Raw genomic sequence first — 19,620 nt, 5'->3', positions numbered from 1 at the left:
CACTGCCAGTATAGCATTTGCTCCAAGCTAAAATAATAAAAGTGAGAAGAAACCAGAATTAGCATGCAACAAATTAGACCGAAGTGCGGCAATAAGAGAGGAAGAAGAAGCAAGAAGAAAAAAACATTAATATACCTTCTGTTTGCACCAACCCCATTCGTTAACAGTTCCATCAAGCTGTTGTACCATATAATTGTCAATTTTGGTCTGCTCTGTTGGGTCCTGTGATGCACACAACAAGCAAGAATAAAATTAATAACCAATTGCCTTTCACCGGAATAGGAATAGAATACAATCTAAATATGGTACCTTTCCAATCAAAGCAGGTCCAATGATCGAATTCACATTCTCCACAGCCTAAACACAAGATTAAATTGCAATGATCAACTTTGCTCCATTTAAACGAAAAAGAAATCAAAATGATATAGAGTAACATTATACAGAATTCGCAGAGTCAAAATCTAATACTGAACAATAACCACATACTTTAAGGACACCTTTCCCAAGATAATCCGATCCACCATCTCTCAACTCCAGGGCTTCATAGATACCTTTTCAATCATATAATATAACAATAAAATATTAGCGAGAAAGAACTACAACTAGAATCATGATGATAGGCACTCAAATATGTTCAAATTAAACCTACTTTACAGCATAAATAGAAAAATGTAAAGAAATGAAGTGCAAACACCTCACTAATGAAGTGCGAAAACACAGACGTAAAGGAATATATAAAGATATATTGTTCCTAAAACCTAACTCTCCAACATAACCAGCAAACTCGGGAACAATCAGAACATAAGACAAACAAATGAAGAGGAAGGGGAACACTCTATGGTTTTTACCTGTGGAAGCTCCACTTGGAACAGCTGCTCTTGCGTAGGTTCCATCGAAGAGTGTAACATCAACCTTAAATATACACACATTCAGTCATCATCAGCCTTACATTTGAATCTAACGGAAAAAAGAAAAAGAAAAAAACATGATTGGTTGCTCAGAAATCCAGCCTCTTACTAAAATTTAATTTTGTTTTCTCACATTTTCTCATAAACCAAACAGACAGTGCTGACCAAAAAAGAAAAAAACAGACAGTGAAGAGGGAAAAAAGAAAAAAGAAAACAGATAACTTAAAATGAGATGGAAAATAAGCAAATCGGATGGCAGAGAATGAGAGAAACTCACTTCGACGGTGGGATTTCCACGGCTGTCGAAGATTTGCCGGGCTTTAACAAGCTTGATCGTCGTGGCCATTGTAACTTCAACTTCAACTGCAACTCTCTCACTCTTTTACACTCTTTGTATTTATCGAAGGCTTTCTAGAGAAAGTGATGAGATGTGGTAAATATAGAGGTGGGATCCCGTGGGCGTGAAGCGCGGTCAATGAAATCGCTGCCGTTGATCGTTCAAAAAGTGCAAGCGATGTGGAGGGTAGGTGATTTCTTTCTTGCGAATCACGGACTGCCTACTTAGTCTCTGTGGGCCCGGAGGGGCATATGAAAAGAAATATGCGGTTGCCCACTGCCCCTTGCCCAAGAAATTACATTACTCAATGTCATGATAAAAAGGAAGGGTAAATTTGGAATTTTAGGGTGGCTTTTTGTCAAAAGGTTTGATTTGGGCGCACCCAGATTTGATAAACCGGGGCCAGTTAAATGGTTTTTCCAAATTTTGGTTCCTCAAAGTTCCACATTAATCATTCTAAATAAATTTTTTTAAAAAATAAAATTTCCACATTAAAACATGAGTAACATAGGTGACCGTAAATTGGACTGTTTGGAAGTGTAAAATCACTACATAAATGGCTCTCATGCACCAATTATTTGAGTTAGTAACGAAATTAAGTCATTATTCTTAAATTGCAGTAGTTATTAAACTATACTTCAATCGTTAGAATTAAAACTACATAGATTAAGTCGAACTTTAACCGAATTATAGACCAAAATCTTAATTTAGTTTTTGTTTTTGTTAAGTGGAAGCCCTAGGCCCAAACACGTTAAGAAGATGAGGATAAGGTACTAACCCAAATTCTCAGTGTGGGTTAAGATAGCCCCACTAAGTTCTGTATGTCTTAATTTTTTCAATGGTTAAGCCCACCTAGTTTTAGCCCAAAGCTAAGCCCCTATAAGCCAAGGTCCTGAAAACGCTTCTTTGTGTAGTTCACAGCTCGACCTAAACCCTAAACCAAAGCAATTGGAAATAGGGGTTTATCGGGGGTTCAGAGGCCACAGCGGAAAGGTAAGCATTTTTCATAGCCAGTCTCCTAAGTTTCAATCTTGAAGCAAAACTTATTTAAGTTCTATACAACCGTAGTCTTTTAATTTAGGCGTGAGATGTAATTCTTCGTTCTTCCTTTTTTCCTTTGCTGCTTGGCTGCCGAGAAAATTGATGTATAAGAGAATGGAAAGATGTCGCATTTTCGTTTTTTATAAAAAATTTCCTGAAATCCCAACTGTAGTTTTTTTTGTGTTTGAATCTGTTCTTCATAGGCTGTGGTGTGTTAATCTGATATTTCAACTTTGATTGATTTGAGCTGCAAATAAAAAAAATATATTGGAATTTGTAATGATTCTGTGTTTCTTAAGATTAAGATATGTGATATTGTTAGGTAGGTTATAAATTTTAGTCGTGCAGCATAGATTTTTTTCTATTTTGTTTCCTGAATGCATTAATCTGTTTTTGGTACAAATCTTTTCAAATGTATGAACTGATATGAAGTGATTTATCCTGTTCATTAGTCTAAACAACTTGCATCTTTTCCTAATAGATTTACTAAATGGGTGTATCCAATAAAGAGTCCAGACAGTTTAATGAGGATTCCATGGAAGAGGATGATTTGGAAGATGTGTCTGAGCCAGAATCCGAACCAGAATCTGAAGATGAGGAAGATGTGAAATTGACTGAACCATCAAAGAAAGCCATATTCAACAGAGATGGTCTCCTTGATAAACTTGGGGATATTAGCTGGCCGGAGAATGCTGGATGGGTGCACAAACTTTCTGTTGATATTGATCAAGAGCAACAGGTGGACGTGAATGATGACCTAACTCGGGAGCTCGCGTTTTATACCCAGGCTCTAGAGGGAACGAGAAAGGCATTCGAGAAGCTTCAGTCAATGGGGCTTCCTTTTCTCAGGCCTGAGGACTACTATGCGGAAATGGTGAAGACAGATTCCCACATGGAGAGAGTGAAGAGCCGGCTTTTGGTGGAGAAGAAGAAGATTGAGGAAGCCGATGAGAGAAGGAAAGCTAGAGATGCCAAGAAATTATCTAAAGAGATTCAGGCTCAGAAGTTGAAAGAGAGAGCTAAGCAGAAAAAGGAGGACATAGAGTCTGTGAAGAAGTGGAGGAAGCAGAGGCAGCAGAGTGGGTTTGCTGGGGGTGACAAAGGCAGTGAGTTGGATTTGGCATTCGAAGATGGGAAACCATTTGAGAAGTCAAGTAATAAGAGGCCAGGTGTAGATCCAGGAGATCGGTCGGGAGGGAAGGCAAGACAAGGTGTGAAGGTGGGGAAGAAACCGAAGAAGAGGGATATCAAGGATTCCAAGTTTGGATATGGAGGGAGGAAAGGTTCCAAGAAGCAAAATATGGCTGAAACCACCAATGAATTGAGAGGCTTCAATAAAGATTCTCTCTCAGGAAATAAGAAAAGGAAGAGGTGATACCATTTTAGGATTTTGTTTTTGTACTAGTCTTTCTTTCTGGTAAGCGCTTGCCTGTTTAGCCTATGAATTTTTGCTGGTGACTTTAATACATGTGAACTTTTAAGTGTGTTAAGCCTTGCTCCAACACTACTGACCTTGAAAGTGGTGGTTGTGCTTCTTGGTGGATGATCGTAGTATGAAGTAATATTTTTATTGATGCAAAGTTTTAGTTGGTCCTGATGAAGCCAAACACTACAACCAATTTGTAGCTTTCTTCATATGAAAAATTATGATTTACAAACAAATATCTTATATATGTCTTCATTCATTCTATTTCTTGAACTGTAGCTTCCAATTACAAAGAATTTTGTAGTGTTCATATGCTTCTGGTTTCACCTTGCTTTTTAATAACTAAATGTGCAATCGATCCATTCAAATGCATTTCAATATCCATCTGCTTCGCCTATAAACTGTCCTGGAAAGCCGATAACATTACGTTTTTAAAGCTGCACTTGTTCTTTATGAAATCGGTTCTGTGCCCTACCAATGCAAAGGCCCTTCAACATGGATGCCAGATCTATTTATTATTTTTTATATATAAAAAAGTGATATAATTTTATTAGATCAATAGCAAAAAGAGTATAAAGGATATCTCAGCAAGTCTTTGGTACCCATAACCAGCGCCATATATATATATATATATATATATATATATATTCCTGGTAACAAAGACATTGAAATTTTGATTGAAGAGAGATTGGACTTTTCTTTGGTAAAAATAAAAAAGTCTGGGATTTGCTCAACACACTCAAAAGTAAAATTGGTGGTTCTATGATGTCAACTTTTGATGCCAAGAAACGAAGAAAGTTCCATGTGAGGTTCTTGGAAGGTACGTTTGGACTTTTTTGATTAAACAAAAGAGAGAAGACCCACTAAACAGTGAGTCATTTGGGAAGTTTCATCTCAACTACAGTTGATTTATATCTCAATCATTAAACAAAATCATATAATATATGTCATTTTCTATGTAGCTTTCACACCACACCACCTCACCATCAACTCGTTAACATGATCTCCTTCAAAAAGCTTCTCGCCTACACTTCTTTCAATCCACTGTACCAGTAGTTATAAATAGCTTCTTCTCGTTCTTCTCCTAACACCCTACCCCTTCTCCTCGCTTTTGTTCATCAAAATATATCCTATCCAGTCAAATCCAATCCAATCTGCTCAACCATGTTGGCTTCTGCAGTGGACTTGCTCACTCAGGCTGCTTCCAATTCTCTGCTTGTTTTCTGCTTCTGCAATTTGATTATAGTTATGATCGTCATGGGGTCAAAACGGGGCTCTACTTTGAGCAAGAAAGTGAAATTCCAGTCTCAATGGTCACCAGCAGCTACAAGTACAACAGAAACAACGCAAATTGTAAACAAGTTGATGATGCTAAATGTAAGCAGGAGGAGGGTACTTTGGTCAATCCATCAGATACTGTTTTCAGCCAAGTTTCATCAAATGCCAAGAAAGAACTTGCCACTGCCAGTGATGAAAAGGACAACATCATCAGCCATCACAATGACAGCAAGAAGTGCGACAATGATGATGAGCTGAGAAGAAGAGCGGAAGAGTTTATTGAAAAAATGAACAAAGGATGGAGGGCAGAGTTGTTGAGAACTTCACATTTAATCTGAAGGGCCTTGCATAATAAATTTGTATTAGCTTGGTTTTTGGTCATCATCAAGCTTAAAATTTTGTACATTAATTGTAACTCCGATGTGGTTTACTGATAAAATTTTAATTTTAATAGTTAGAAATAGAAATGTTCTTAGAATTGTCGGTCCCGGAAATGAAGTCTGCAACTGCAAATCTTCTGTGAAATTCTTGATCCTGTCCTGTATGTTTCGGAGGGTAACTTTGTTCAAACTTACAGATTAACAAAACGTAAGCAAAAGCCTCATATCATATGCCTTGATTCTGGTCTCACATGGATAAAGAGGGAAAGTGTTTGAAAAGTTACAAAAGGGCATGTTCATTTGGTAATGTAAGCTGCATGAACTTTTCTCATCTTCTTTTGTATTTTGGTCCATCGTTCAACTTTTTATCACTTCCCCTGCTTGAGAGAATAATTATATATATATATATATATAAATGGCTTTAATAATAAAGAATCTCATATCAGTTGCAGAAAGCCTAAACCCTGAATTTGGAGGGCCAGGTCAACGTTTTGCCTAACTTATAAGTGTTGTGTTGGTCTGATGTCAATTTCGAAATAAGTTGGTAGGTCAAGATCTTTTAATATAAATAAACCCATTTTGAAATAATTTTCTTTAATTTAAACTATACTTAGTCTCCTTCACATAATTACCTGACTAATAGTTTTCTAATATCTTGCAAGCAAACCAGTTTTAGTCAAATTTAATGAGATGATCAGGTACATGTTCTGTTCTGTTTTGCAAAAGAACAAAAGAGACAGGAGAGGCTGAGAAGGAACCATGTGAGATTCTTGTTTGGTACAATGGACTTTTAATTAAAAAAAATGAAAAAGAGGCCCCATCATCCCCATAATTTTAGTTGGGAATAAGCTTTCCATTCCAATGCATGATAAATAAAAACAGTTTTTTTTTATGCCATTTATCATTAGCTTTCACAATACAGAACATCTTCCTCTCCTTAAAGCTTCCCATCCACTCTTTCCTTCATCCATACAAGCTTTCAAGTGGGCTAACCTCTCTCTCTCTCTCTCTCTCTCTCTCTCTCTCTCTCTCACACACACACATTTTGTTAACAAAGTTTACCCTTCCAATGTACACAACTATGCTTGATTCTACACTAGATTTAATCACTCAGGCTGCTTCCAACTCTCTATTCATCTTCTGTTTCTGCAACTTGATCATAGTCATTATCCTCGTGGGCTCGAAACCCATCTCCAACAACGATGAAAGAAGCACAATTCACCTCACAATGCCCACCAGCAAGCATGTGGATGATGAACAAGGCACAAGGGCTAAACAAGTGTGCAAGAAGAACAATGCCTTGATGGAAGTCAGTCAAGTGTCAAATGCCCAGACTGCAATATCTGATAACAGTAAAGTCAGCAGTGCCAATAGTGACAATGGTGAAACTGAGGGTGATGATGAGCTGAGGACAAGAGCAGAAGAATTTATAGAAAAGGTTAATAAAGCATGGAAAGCAGAATTACTAAGAAATTCACGTTTATTCTAGGCCATGGTCTAAAGCCAGCAATTTTTTGTTGCAGTGATGAGGCTTTGCTGTGTTGATAACATCTTTAAAAGGAACGTGCTTAAATTGCCTTCTATTATTCCTTTTTAACTTTATGACTTTATTTCTCTCTGTTTTTTATGGATATGGATAAAGAGAACCGATTTGGGAGAACGGAAGATAGATATGCAATTTTGTGAACTTTTTAAACACTCATAAGTTCATAACCAAGAGAGCATTCACTCAAATTCCAACTTTCAGATACTAAGAAGTTTATGGGACAAATCACTAATCATGTTTCATACATCTAAAAATGCTAAACCATAGAACACTAGAAATACATTAATACAACAGCCACACGATAAGCCTCGTGCTCGAGAGACCGACCTAAAACCTAATAAGAACGACTACAATCCTGGGTTAAAACCAACATGAGGTACGTTAAGCCTAGTTTGTCCTTCACAAAAGAGCCAATGAGTTTGCATATTGGTGTCAGACAAGGTCGAGTGAGCCTAGATGTCACTGATTCTGGAGAAAATAATTAAGATACAACCATCACACAGGGAGCAAACATGATCAATAAGAAACTTCACAGTTTGGTTGACCGAGGCCTTTAGATTCCTCTTCCGACAACGATTTACTCTCAGGAGCTGAGTTCTTAAAGCTGTGCATGGGGTTTACAGAAGTTGAATTGTTTCCATGGAAGGAAGGAGAAGTCAGAATGGGCTTTACTCCACCACAGACCTTCATTTCTTCACCAGACACGGCATTGACAACAATAGGGACAATTGACGATGATACAGGCTCGAGTCTCTGTTTCTTGGGCTTCTGTTCCTGCTGGTGACCTGGTAGAAAACTCCCCACCACAACCTGATGTAGTTAAAACAGTTCAAAGGAAAACATTAACTGCACAACTCTGGATATATACAGGTGGAACATGCAAAAAAGAAGAATTCACTGTTATAAAGTAAGCTACAATACATTACAACAATTAATTTCTAAAATAATAACAAAATATTGGATTATTTGATAAAGAAATAGTAAAATTAACATTTTAAACGTGTCAGAAATTAATCAATTATATAATGACTGACTATTAATCTTCTTTTACTTCATCTTTTGTTCTCTCTTCCTAGGAAATGATGTTACCTGCACAGGGCCAGCAGCTATCAACATACCAGCAAGCCCTCCCCCAACCACTCTACCGTCTGGACCTGCCAAAGCGACACTCATGCCACCAGATCTGCTCTTTGTTCCTGCGTTCTCAATTGCAATATATGATCCAGACAAGGAAAGTATCTCAAAACGGCCCTGTAAAATTTAAAAGGAAAAAAAAAAAAAAAAAAAAACCACCGTCAAATTTTCTCCCGATCAACAATGTCAGGAAACCAAGTATGATAACAGTTTAACTACATCATGTCGGCCAAGTTACAAACTTGAAACTTTTTGGGTCAGCATAAAGATAAGAACTTATACAAGTCATTTACTAAAACAGTTATAGAGTTGATCAATCTTCCACATTAATGTTGTCTTCTGCAGGAACACATGGAGTCAATAATTGCTGTATTTTCTTTTGATTTAATGTGTTGTCACTAGCTATAGTAGCAGAACAAATAACAAAAATACTGAAAGGTTATACTCTTAAATATAGAGCATTTAAAAATAAATAACATATGATATACACAACACCAAGTATGTAAATAGCTTGCAACTAAGAAGTTACATTGTATAGTAATAACACACAATTTGAAAGGACGACGAGAGGCCATACCTCATATGTTAAAGTACCCCCAGAAGAACTGGGCTGCCGAAGTGTAACATTTGAAATGGTACCATTTGCAGAAAGTATGCAAATAGCTCGAGACCCTTGTTGAGAGAATGACATGATCTTCATCGTAACATCCTACGACAACCAGAAGAAATATCAGAAATCAGGTCAAGAACAACATAGATCAAAGCACTAAGTCTTGGACATGCAAACTCATCCTTAACAAATCTTGAGATGAAAACTTCCATTATCGATTAGGAATAGTTGGCATGAGATTGCTGTATTGACGTGAAAATTTGTTTCACATAATTTTTCAATGCATACCTCGCCAGCATGGACAGTGAGGACATGAGGTGTAAAGTTTGCACCAACAGAGTATGCAATTTTCTCACCTACAAAAGAATTAATAACCTTCAGCGAATCGAAAATAAAACAAACAAATAAATTCTCATCTAATGTATATAATACCCATAACCATGAAAATGACAAAGCATGGAGATATTAGATGATTATTGATTAGAATAGATGGGAAAATGAACAAAGCCTGGAAATTGTTGCCTAGTTCACCACCAGAAAGAGGCAACCCTAGCTAATTTGATGAACTTGAGAAGGAAATAAATAAAAAGCGAATGAATAACTACTAATGATTTAAAATTCGTAGAAACGAACCCCATTAATTTTATAATAAGGGTCATAGTTTACGCCTTAGGGCCGCTCAAAAACCATTCCGTGACTAGACTGCCCATAATCCTCAGGAGACAGTAGCTCTTGAACCAAATATGAGATTTCTTTCTACAGTGGTTAAGGTCAAAACTTGCCCAGAAAATATTAATTTATAACCCGAACCGTATAAACCCAGTGTTTGTGTGCATAATTCTCATGCCCAGATGGAGTTTAAACTCTTGCAAGCCAACCCATATCATTTTCTTCCACCACATTTTCTGCTTGCGCTGCCTTTATTTTTCTCTTTCTTCCTTATCTTGTGCAGCTTAGCCAGGTCTTTCCACAGAACCCCACCAGAGCCCGCAGGTTTTTAAGAGATAATCACGTAATTAGACAAAGTCCAATCCAGGCACGTCACCCCATTAGTGGACTCTACCTATTGAACAAGCTGGCACCTTCAATCATTCTCATCCTGTTTCCTCGTAAGCTTTAGCTATCTTCCCTCACAAAAAGGCAAAGGACTAGTATAATATAATTGTAGGCTGCCAGCAGAAAAACTCCACATCTTCACCACATATACCATTTGCTTCCAGATCTGACAGGGAATCTGATACAAAAAGGGTCCACTCCCACACCAAATCCAACAAACATTCCCTCAAAATCGTACTCTAAAAACGCAAATCCAATTCCAAAATTCAATCTTTTCACCGCCGGCACAAGCCTTCAACTATTTTGTACCAAAATTTACTCACAGCAATAAACACAAGCCCTTCAAAGCTACCATAACAGATCATGATCATCCCAAATGTAACAGTAAAAAGGGTAACCAACAATAACTGAAAGTCAAAATTTTCAAAGCTTATAAATTTTAAAAGGGTCTTAGATCCTAGAACACTACATATGAGAGTCGTTTTATTACCTGAGCTCTCAAAAACGTCATACTTGTGAGACTTCTTGACTGAGTCAACGGGCCGCCCTCTGCCCCTTTTCCAGGCCGAGAACTCTCCTGTGAGCGGAATCGAAGACGAAATCGGCATCGGCGACAATGCCGAAGAGACGGTCTTGTCAGGTCCGTACTTCCTAGGCCTGCCCCTCTTCTTCTTCACTTCCGTACTGGTCAAGGCCAAGCTCATCGGCGAGGCCGTTGCAGCTGCTGCCATTGTGGGACCCCCAGATGGGCTAGGGTTTTCATTTCTCGGGGCAATTCTGTAGGTATCTGGAGCTTCTTCACCGCTCACTGCTACCCCAGAAACCAAGTTGTCTTTCTCCTCCATATTTGTATGTAACTTTCAGACAACAAAACCCTAGTAAGCTTAAACCCTACAAACTCTTACAAATTTAGAACCTACCCATTAAAGCCCTCAACTTCAGGAAGCAAGAATACCTAGAAAATGTGATATCTAAGGACAAAAAAAGTTGATTGAAATAAAACACAAGAACCCAGAAGATTTTCTGTGAAACTGAGCTAGAAAATTCCAACTTTTCAAGGAAAATTTGGAACTCTAGAAACAAAAACTCGTCTTTAAATGCTGAAAGCTAGAGAGCCCAGCGTTGCAACTCCTCCAGCTCTGAGGTTTGTCTCCACCATTGTAGAGAAAGCACAGAGCTTCAATGGCAAGAAACTGAATTTCAGTAAAAAAAAATTGTAAACAACTTCCCAGAATTACAAGGAACTAGAAGCACAAATTCTTCTTGTGATTTCAGAAATACTTCGAAGAAATGTAAATTTAGGGTTTTGCAGGAAAAGGAGGAGAAATAAATAAACTATTAAAATTGGAAAATTATAATTAAAAAATAAATTGTATATTTAAATATTAATGAATTTGATTAAAATTTAATATTCTAATTGCATATTCAAAGTATAAATTTTAGTTAAGAAATTGGTTCGCGTCCGTCTCGGAAATTTAATAAAGGCGATTTAATAAATGGACAATGATACTGAATTTGAATATTTAAAAAAACAATCAAGTTTAGTTTGAGAAAAGAAAAGGGCTTTTCTATTTTATATTACCTTTTATTTATTTAAAGTTGTATAAAGAAATATATATCAAAGCTGTAAAGCTAACGTTAGAGCTATGCCAATTTTCCAACTACTGACAACTCCTTTGTCTTTTGAGAAAATTAAAGTTGACTAGATCATTTTCATTTGAACTAAACGCCCTTTTAGTTTGAGGTATCTACTGTTAATGCCACTGTAAAATAACATGCCCTTCAAAAAAAAAAAATATGAAAATGGAAGGCTTATGAATTTGTTAGTGATAGATTACCAGAAAAAGAATCCACCACTAGAAGAAAGGAGATTGTTTACCCAGAAAAGGAAAAAACAAAACAAACTCACAACTGTAATGCGTTCTCACAACAAAGTAAAACAGATACGTTCAATAATCTCTGTGCAAAATATGCAGTTTCTCTGGAGGTGTCATCAAGCTGTGTACTTGCAGAGTCAGCACCGGTTTGTGCATGATCGCCTTTTGCTTCTTCCTTGGAGATACTTCCAACGAATGTTTTTCACTCAACACATCGCATAAAACATCGCCATCCTCTGCATACATACAGTTCTCAGAAAGCCAAATCTACATTTTTCTTCTAGCATAGCACCCAAGCAAAATCTTATGTTTCAATTGAGAATGCTCACCAATAACGTGCATTGAAACCGCAGTAGACTCCTTTTGTGAATGCATTGGCCAAGAGCTAATCATATTGCCAGAGGAACTGTCAATAACAACAATATGTCCATTTCTGGTCATAATGAATGTCAATCCATTTCCGGGATCACCCAAATTCTTGGACTCAGAGTCCTCTGGACTCTGTAATGAGCTACTAGTATCCGAAAATGATTTCATAGCCAGACAGATCACTGGGGAACTTGAGTTGGATACGCTGTCTGTACGAAACAAAACTGACAATGTACTAATATCAAGCATGGCAACCTGTATTATGAAGTCGAAAAAATGAATCCTTGATGTTTATTAATTTGCAATTAACATCTGAATCTAAGAACACAATTGTAGTATAATAAAATTTAAAAGATGGTTCTCACCCGGCCACATTCAAATCCCACAGCAAGTCTGCCTCCAAAATTTGCAAATTGTAGGATGCATATAGGAGAATCAAGAATAGAAAACACGGCCATGCACCGAGGCCCCTTCCCTTGTTGTAAATCATGTACTGTAACCAACACGCTCTTATTAGAAAAACGAAACTGCTACATAAAATTTAAAACCAATGAGGTACACCAACACCTTGCATCCTGCTTTGCATGTGCAATTGATGTCAAGAAAAATCTGTGCATATAAAAGCTTTCTGCCATTTAAAAGGAATATATAGAGACATCTGTATGCAGTTAATAAGTATGTATGTAGCCCAACCTTCCCTCTCAGTTGTTGTCACAAAGTGCAATCTTGTTCCGTCTGAACCCCCTATTATCTTATACAGACGAACCTACATAAATTCAAACAAGAATAAAATGAATGAAGTATCAAATCATGATTACCTAAGGGAAAGGCATCAACGATGTCAAGTAACTCTTACCGGACCACATTCATCACCAACAGCTAATCATAAAGAAACAGAACAAAAATCCAATGCTGATACTGTTGCACTTGCAACCGTAGATCTGATGCCTTTTACCTTCATCCACATTAAACAAGATAAATTGAATTTCTTAAGTTTATTCTCAAGTACACCATTAAATGATAACAAGCAATATTAACATATAAATGTCTATGAGGATTACCAAAGTTTGTGACAGCATACACACCTCAGATCCTAGAACACAGATAAGTGACAGAGCTGGATATGTGGCATCCCATACTCGAAACGATCCATCTTGGTATCCTGCTACATATACTCTCTCAACATGATAATTTTCAGCATCGTTAAGCTGGCTGGGAACACCACCAGTCAAAGGAAGCTTTGTACCGCCCGTTGTTGAAGTGTCCTCCGCATTAATCTTTCCAACTAAGATTTGCTTAATGACCAAAGACATAAAAAGTTAACAAATACAGAAAACAGGGAAAATAAAAAGGAGTTGAATTTTGATCAGAAACTCAAGCATATATACCACTTGAAGTTTTCCATCTGAGACAATCTCATTAGACTTAAAAGCCTAGGTCACTAGATGGTTGATGGCAGTAGTCAAATACAACGTATAGCTTGTGATACAAAGGTGCAGTACCTTAGACAGAGCTGAGGAGCATTCCTCATCTGTATTCACCGGAGCAAGCTTTGCCACTGTCATGTATGGCTCAATAGTGGGTATGAACATAGGATACTGCACTGCTGGAACAGCAGTCTTTTCCTGTTGCTGAGACATTAAAGCAGACAAGCAAGCCTTGTCATAGACTTGCAGTTGTCCCTGATTTGTCAAAATGAATAGCAATGTGTCGCTACTCTCCATTGCAGCAGCAGTAGGTAATAAAGCCATATCCACAAAGGAACCATCAAGTGTAAGTTCTGTACGGCTTATGCATTTCAGACTTTCTATTCCTGAAGACCAATCAAGGCTTAGAACCTGTGAATGAGAGAAGACAAATTAATTTAGTATTGCAAAGGGTTGAATTAGGTATGTCTTTAACTAAAGTGATTCAACTACTAAAGCACTATCCTTTTTGAGGCCTTAAGAACATATACATAACTACAAATTGTAAAAATGCTCATCTGAATTCAAATCATACCGTCAGAACTTCTTGAGACCCAATTTCATCACCACCATAGACAAGAGTTGGCCCCTATGATGTTTATGTAATTTATTTGCAGACCAGTGCAAAACAATTACGGGGAGTCTTCTATCACCTGATGATAACTGAAGCTTTGCAACATTGTTATCTGATTCTTCAGATTTCTGATCCTTGGTAGAGGCAGCAGTTGATAAGTCCCAAAACATTATATCACCATCTACATAGCCAACTGCAAGAATTGACCCATTATCAGATACCCAACAAAGAGAGCTTATCTCTTTCTCCACCTGGTTGCCTTTTTCTGTAGCATCAGAAACCTCATTTCTTGTGTCTTTTGGAGAACTAGTGACTGTTTTTTCCTTCACTTTCAGGTCCTTGGAACCTCTAACAAGAACAATTCGATCTTCTGAAGCATCCCAGAGAAAGATCAACCCATTTTCATATGCAATCAGCAGCCTGCAAAAGGACTCATTCTTCAAAATTCATTAAGTAGCACAAATAACCATAAGAATATGGAATGACATATCTTGTTTTATTTATGAATCCATCTTTAATCAATGTGAATGGTAACATGTATGCTGGTGCATGTTCATATATGGTCATAGCTTGTATATGCATGTGCATATATATGTTTGTGTGTGCCAACATATATGTTCAACTTAGGAACTAGTTTGAACATCTCTTGCTACTTGAATTACTTGGCCAATAGTCAATCGTGCCCCAAATCTGATGAATGTCAAAGAGAGTCCATGACCACTCATAAAAAACACTTAATTAACAACTATATGCCTAAACTGGCCGTCCAGCCAATCATGTCAATATGCTTTAGATCCAGAGAATTATAATCGTAAAAATTAACCATGTTTTGCCACTAGTAGAAAAGCATATGACAACCAAATGCATGCTTTGAAATGAAAAACCAGGATCTAGGCATAGTATTTTCACACGATTTATCTTGCCTGTTTCCCAAAGAATTAGGTTGATGGAGAACAACAACAGAAAGATGATCAGGCAATGACATTCCAGCTGCTTCTGCAAAATCAGAAAATAATTGAGCATTAGAATATAGTGGAGATTACACGACCACAGAAACACCCCAGGGCGTCTGCATTTCAACAAAATATGGCATCAGCCAATTACAAGAACCTTGGCAATTACCATCTATGAAATTCGCAGTAATATAATATGGCAATAACTTAATTTTTCCATCTTCAACATCATACTTCAGAACAGAGACGATTGCACATTCGCTTCCAATGTACCTGGCAGTGATGATAGTATAATTTTATATTCCATTGCCACGTTTTAACTTACATTTGCAAGCAATGAATGTCAACCGACGACGCAGTACAGAAATAAATTTTACAAGTGCTGTACATGTAATTGGTGCCATAAATAACAGAGAAAGCAGTTATATTGCATTCCCACTGTAAAGAAGAAGCTACGCGCCTCTGTTCTAAATCCCAAACCTGCCAACATCAATAACCTATTAAACCAATCTGCATTGTTACTATATCAATACAGTAAACACAACATTAAAGATAAGGATCAAGATGAAAAACTCTACGAATTGGATAGTGCCTCGTAGCAGATGTAGTATTTAATTACAAGTTTGGATGGCTTAAGAAAAAGCAATACCTGAATTTCATTTTCACTTGAGACGCTGGCTAGAAAACCTTGATTTTGTAAGAACTGAAAATCAAGGTTTTCAGTCAAACTTGTTAGAGGAACAACTTGTTAAACTATACACAGATCAAGTCGACTTATGAGATCCCGGAAACATTCTGAACTTACTAACCTCTAAATTTTAAAAAGGCAACGGCCTTGGAGATGTAAGAAGCTCTTGGATATTATCACCACCTATCACTTTTATCCTACCATCCCTGCATTCAGGGCAGAATAAAGTCAACTTCAAGTTAAGAAACTCCTACCTTTTGCATGTAATGCCCACTTGTTAACTTTACGTGACAATGCGCATACTGAGAGCTTCTGTTAAATTGGGAAATCGGCCTAAGGTTCTTCTACTATTTTGAAGAAATGACACTTATGCACCACAAAATTTGGCTTTTGAATTTGAGCAGGAAAATTCCGAGGGCTCAGGAGAATATGTATAAAGTGAAGAAAATATGCATCAACAACTGAAGTAATGAAAATCTTGTGACAAGTATAATACACATAGAACATCTATAACATAGAAAATACACATTATCTATAACATGATAGTTGTGAAAACTCAGAGAGTTCCAATTGCCAACAGGCTTTGTGTGCGATCAAGTGCGAGAATGGATGCAGTGGATGGTATCCCATAGTGAACCGTGACGCGCAGATCCAAATCCGCTTGTCTGACCCTTGCCTGAACCACATTACGCCAATAAAGAATATCATAAAATGTTTCAGCTCAACAATTTCAATACACTTATACACAATCAATTTTGATCAACAGTGAGCCCTCTGTTTCTCCTTCAAATTTTTTCCTTTTCAGTGATGAAAATTTAAAATTCAGTTAGTATTCAAATTCGATCAGCCTCCACTGTAGCGCGTCAATGATTTTCACACCAAAACAATCATAGATAAATTCAATCATTTTTTAGCAAAATGAAATGCAATTAAGAAAAAGAAACTCAAAAACAAATTAGCAATGCAGAGAGTAGCCGAGGATGTGAAGCTACTTGTGGCGATGACTTGTTGAAGAGGTTAGCAAACATAGTGTGATTCAACGACGAGGTTTGGTGGAGCCTCAGCTGTCGGTATTTCTTCCTCTGCTTTTGCCTGACGAAAAAATAAATAAATAAAAGTTGTGGGTTAGGTTTCTTGGTTTCGGCGATGACGGCGCGCCAATCATCGCCACGTAGAGGATGTTTATTGGACGGTGGAGTAGGGGTCGCTGACCGTCGGATGCTTTAAGATTCTGGCTTGATTGATTTCAAATGAAGATGTTTGCATGACTCTGTGTACCTTTTAGCGTCCGTCCTAATAACGACGGGATAATGACATAACTACTTTCTCTCTTATATTGTTTCCATATCTTTTGTATTATCCTAATTTACAAATTATATCAGCTAATTATGAGTATTTTTTGGTACTATAAATAGTCTAATCATAACCATTAAATTTGCAATATCAGCTAATCAAATTATATCATGTAGCATGGGAAATAATATTTCGCATTGCATTTCTTAAAAGTTTTTTAGAATATGTTTTTCGGGTCTATTGCCTTGGAAGTCTAAATTCTGAAAAACAAAGTTTGCAGAAGAAGCTCTGGAAGTTTACAAAGTAGCCCCTCGGTAATTGGTACTTGAATCTGGAAGGATCCATATTAATACACATATGGAGACCTAAAAGTAGCATAAATCTTCAGAAGAAGCTATAAAGACTCATTTCCTAGACATTAAACTTTGCCCCAGCATCAATCAAAGTACACGGTCAATTGGAAGGCCCTTCTTTACAAGGAAATCATACACATCAATAAGCATGTGCGGGAAGAAGGAAATAAGCATATCAAATATTTGCTCCACACTCTGCAAAGAATAAAAAAAAAATATTATTAGACATCAATAATTAATTTTATTATTTTTTTTATAAAAAAAAAAAAACAAATGAAATTATAGGTTTATGTTAATACCATAAGTTTGTTATCTTTTTCCTCATCTGCCTGCAAGGATTGAACAATAACAATTAATATTATACAAATAATTTAAAGAAACTAATTGCATTATACAAAGTAATATTGGTATACCATATATTGCTTGAAGGCCTTCCGGATATAACCATTGACATCCGAAATGGCATTTGCAGAAAACAGGAATGCCCCCAGTGCATTCTCTTCATAGTGCTGGGGTCCTTCCAAGTAAACATCTGAGAAGTAATCCACCCCAAGAACTGTGTCCCTAACCTCAACATCCCTCTGTATCATCTGTCTGAAATCCTCTTTCCAACTTGATGTTCCCCTCATGTCGAGATGGTCAAACACAAGGTATACCAACTGGGGCAATTCAGCAGATGACAACAGTACTGGATGCCATTGGAGTTGCCTAAAATTGAATCTGCAGTTCATGAAAATAACACTTTTAAAAAGAGCACTAACTAATTACTTATTATGAGTTACAACAGTAACTAATGACACAACTAACTACTATCTTTAATCTGATTAGGGAAAATTTCTGTTTGGTTTAAATCAGAATGCAATTAGGAAACAAAATTGGTGAGAAGATAGCATGTCCATGTGCCCTCAACCTATATTTGGGCTTTTATACTCAAATTCATGCATTAAGGTGAATTACGTATCATTTTTTCCGGGTTTATTTATTTCATCTGTCTTTGTGTGTGCTTTGGCCTACTTAGTGCACGCTCCTATATGAACAGATTTAAATAAAACATAAGAAAAAAGTTATTAAATAGCTTGCTTACAAACTCTGTCCTCCAGAAGCAGCAGAAGCTGTGATGTGGAGAAAATTATTCAACTCCAAGTTCGACAAGTCTCGTTCACCAAGGATCATCCGTACTAGGGAATCAAACTGCTTCCTGAAGGTAGGCGCGGTCGGATTGTCCTCCTCTGGTCTAGGTAACAGCCAAGCCCTCACAAACTGACAAGGGCCACCACCAACCATGATTTGATGGGGCTGGAGGTAACCACGAGTGATCCCTCTTGACTCGAGTTCAGAAATAGCCCCAATGAGAGATCTGGAGTATAAAAAAACACCCACACACACAGTTAATAATATATACGCATGCCTTTCTGATAAATAAAATAAAATAAAATAAACCGACCTAAAAATTCTCTGATAAAAGGGAGTGATTTTATTATTATCAAAGGGATTCTCTGTCTCTAAGTGCTTATCCAGCGTAAGCCTCCCAAGTAGAGCATTCAAATCAAGAGTCGGTAGCGCACTACCACTTGCTGAAGCGGATCCTTTCCCATCCATACTGGTGACAAAAAGAAAAAACTAATTTAGGGAGACAAATCAAGCGAAGAAAGGTAATTACAAATTAAAACAGTCAACCAAGCCCAGAAATAACCAAATCAAAGCACACTAATTAAATTATTATTAAAACACAACGACAAACAAAGGCTCATCACCCGGCTCAGCCGGAGAGAAAAAGAGAGGAAACCTCTAAAACCAAACCCCAAGCCGAACCTTCACTCTGTGTAAAACAGGAATCAGAAATTCAGATATACAAAACAAATCGAAAATTATAGGAAGAAGAGATCAACAATTAAACGAAGACAAGAGATTTACCTGGTGTGAGCCGGAAGCTTACCGGGAGAAGAAGTGAAGAAACTGAGAGAAGAGAGAGAGGAGGGCGGCAGGGTGAGCGTAGTGAGGCTACTCTGTGGCCAGTTAGGGTTTTTCACTTCACACACCCTTAAAGTTACGATTTTCTTTCACCCCGAAAGGACTGTTATATAGAGACATACAACTTTCCCGGAACAATAAGGGCTAGTATGGTACACTCGTATTAGACTTTGAATAGAGTAAATAGTATTAGACTTTGAATAGGAATAAATAGCCCAAGTACTTGGTGTCAACCTGTATTATTGAATTACCTTACTATTTTAAACGGGTTGGACTTTTAACATACTCTTTACCTACCTAACTAATACAACCCACACACCCATGTTTAGATAATACATGTTTAATTATAGCTAAAAAAAG

At 37.1% G+C, this 19,620-nt stretch overlaps 4 protein-coding genes and 1 pseudogene across 4 annotated transcripts; 1 reads left to right on the top strand and 4 right to left on the bottom strand.

Moving 5' to 3' along the window:
* Positions 1-6: 6 nt before the first annotated feature.
* Positions 7-1,375, bottom strand: LOC117613322 (enolase 1-like; the record flags this gene model as incomplete). Its single annotated transcript, XM_034341937.1, has 6 exons — positions 1,186-1,375; positions 849-912; positions 487-551; positions 310-357; positions 136-222; positions 7-27 (listed from the first exon to the last, which is right to left on the bottom strand). Coding segments are annotated over exons 1-6 (354 nt in total), but the record flags the coding sequence as incomplete, so codon positions are not given.
* A 734-nt stretch (positions 1,376-2,109) lies between these two features.
* On the top strand, positions 2,110-3,883 carry LOC117613321 (probable rRNA-processing protein EBP2 homolog). The gene is made up of 2 exons (XM_034341936.1): positions 2,110-2,238; positions 2,768-3,883. The coding sequence occupies exon 2, from the start codon at positions 2,777-2,779 to the stop codon at positions 3,659-3,661; it is 885 nt and encodes a 294-aa protein (XP_034197827.1). The 5' UTR covers positions 2,110-2,238; positions 2,768-2,776; the 3' UTR covers positions 3,662-3,883.
* A 3,211-nt stretch (positions 3,884-7,094) lies between these two features.
* Positions 7,095-11,037, bottom strand: LOC117613323 (AT-hook motif nuclear-localized protein 3-like). Its single transcript, XM_034341938.1, has 6 exons — positions 10,207-11,037; positions 8,949-9,016; positions 8,628-8,759; positions 8,006-8,167; positions 7,433-7,726; positions 7,095-7,393 (listed from the first exon to the last, which is right to left on the bottom strand). The coding sequence occupies exons 1-5, from the start codon at positions 10,559-10,561 to the stop codon at positions 7,433-7,435; spliced, it is 1,011 nt and encodes a 336-aa protein (XP_034197829.1). The 5' UTR covers positions 10,562-11,037; the 3' UTR covers positions 7,095-7,393.
* A 528-nt stretch (positions 11,038-11,565) lies between these two features.
* Positions 11,566-15,944, bottom strand: LOC117613320 (annotated as a pseudogene).
* Positions 15,945-17,109: 1,165 nt separating this feature from the next.
* LOC117613325 lies at positions 17,110-19,345 on the bottom strand. Its single transcript, XM_034341939.1, has 6 exons — positions 19,204-19,345; positions 18,734-18,889; positions 18,374-18,646; positions 17,703-18,009; positions 17,589-17,618; positions 17,110-17,484 (listed from the first exon to the last, which is right to left on the bottom strand). The coding sequence occupies exons 2-6, from the start codon at positions 18,886-18,888 to the stop codon at positions 17,377-17,379; spliced, it is 873 nt and encodes a 290-aa protein (XP_034197830.1). The 5' UTR covers position 18,889; positions 19,204-19,345; the 3' UTR covers positions 17,110-17,376.
* Between the last annotated feature and the right edge of the window lie 275 nt (positions 19,346-19,620).

This window comes from Prunus dulcis, unplaced genomic scaffold (assembly GCF_902201215.1).
Source record: "Prunus dulcis unplaced genomic scaffold, ALMONDv2, whole genome shotgun sequence".
Taxonomy (NCBI): Eukaryota; Viridiplantae; Streptophyta; class Magnoliopsida; order Rosales; family Rosaceae; genus Prunus; species Prunus dulcis.
This window is presented reverse-complemented; position numbering and strand designations above follow the sequence as displayed.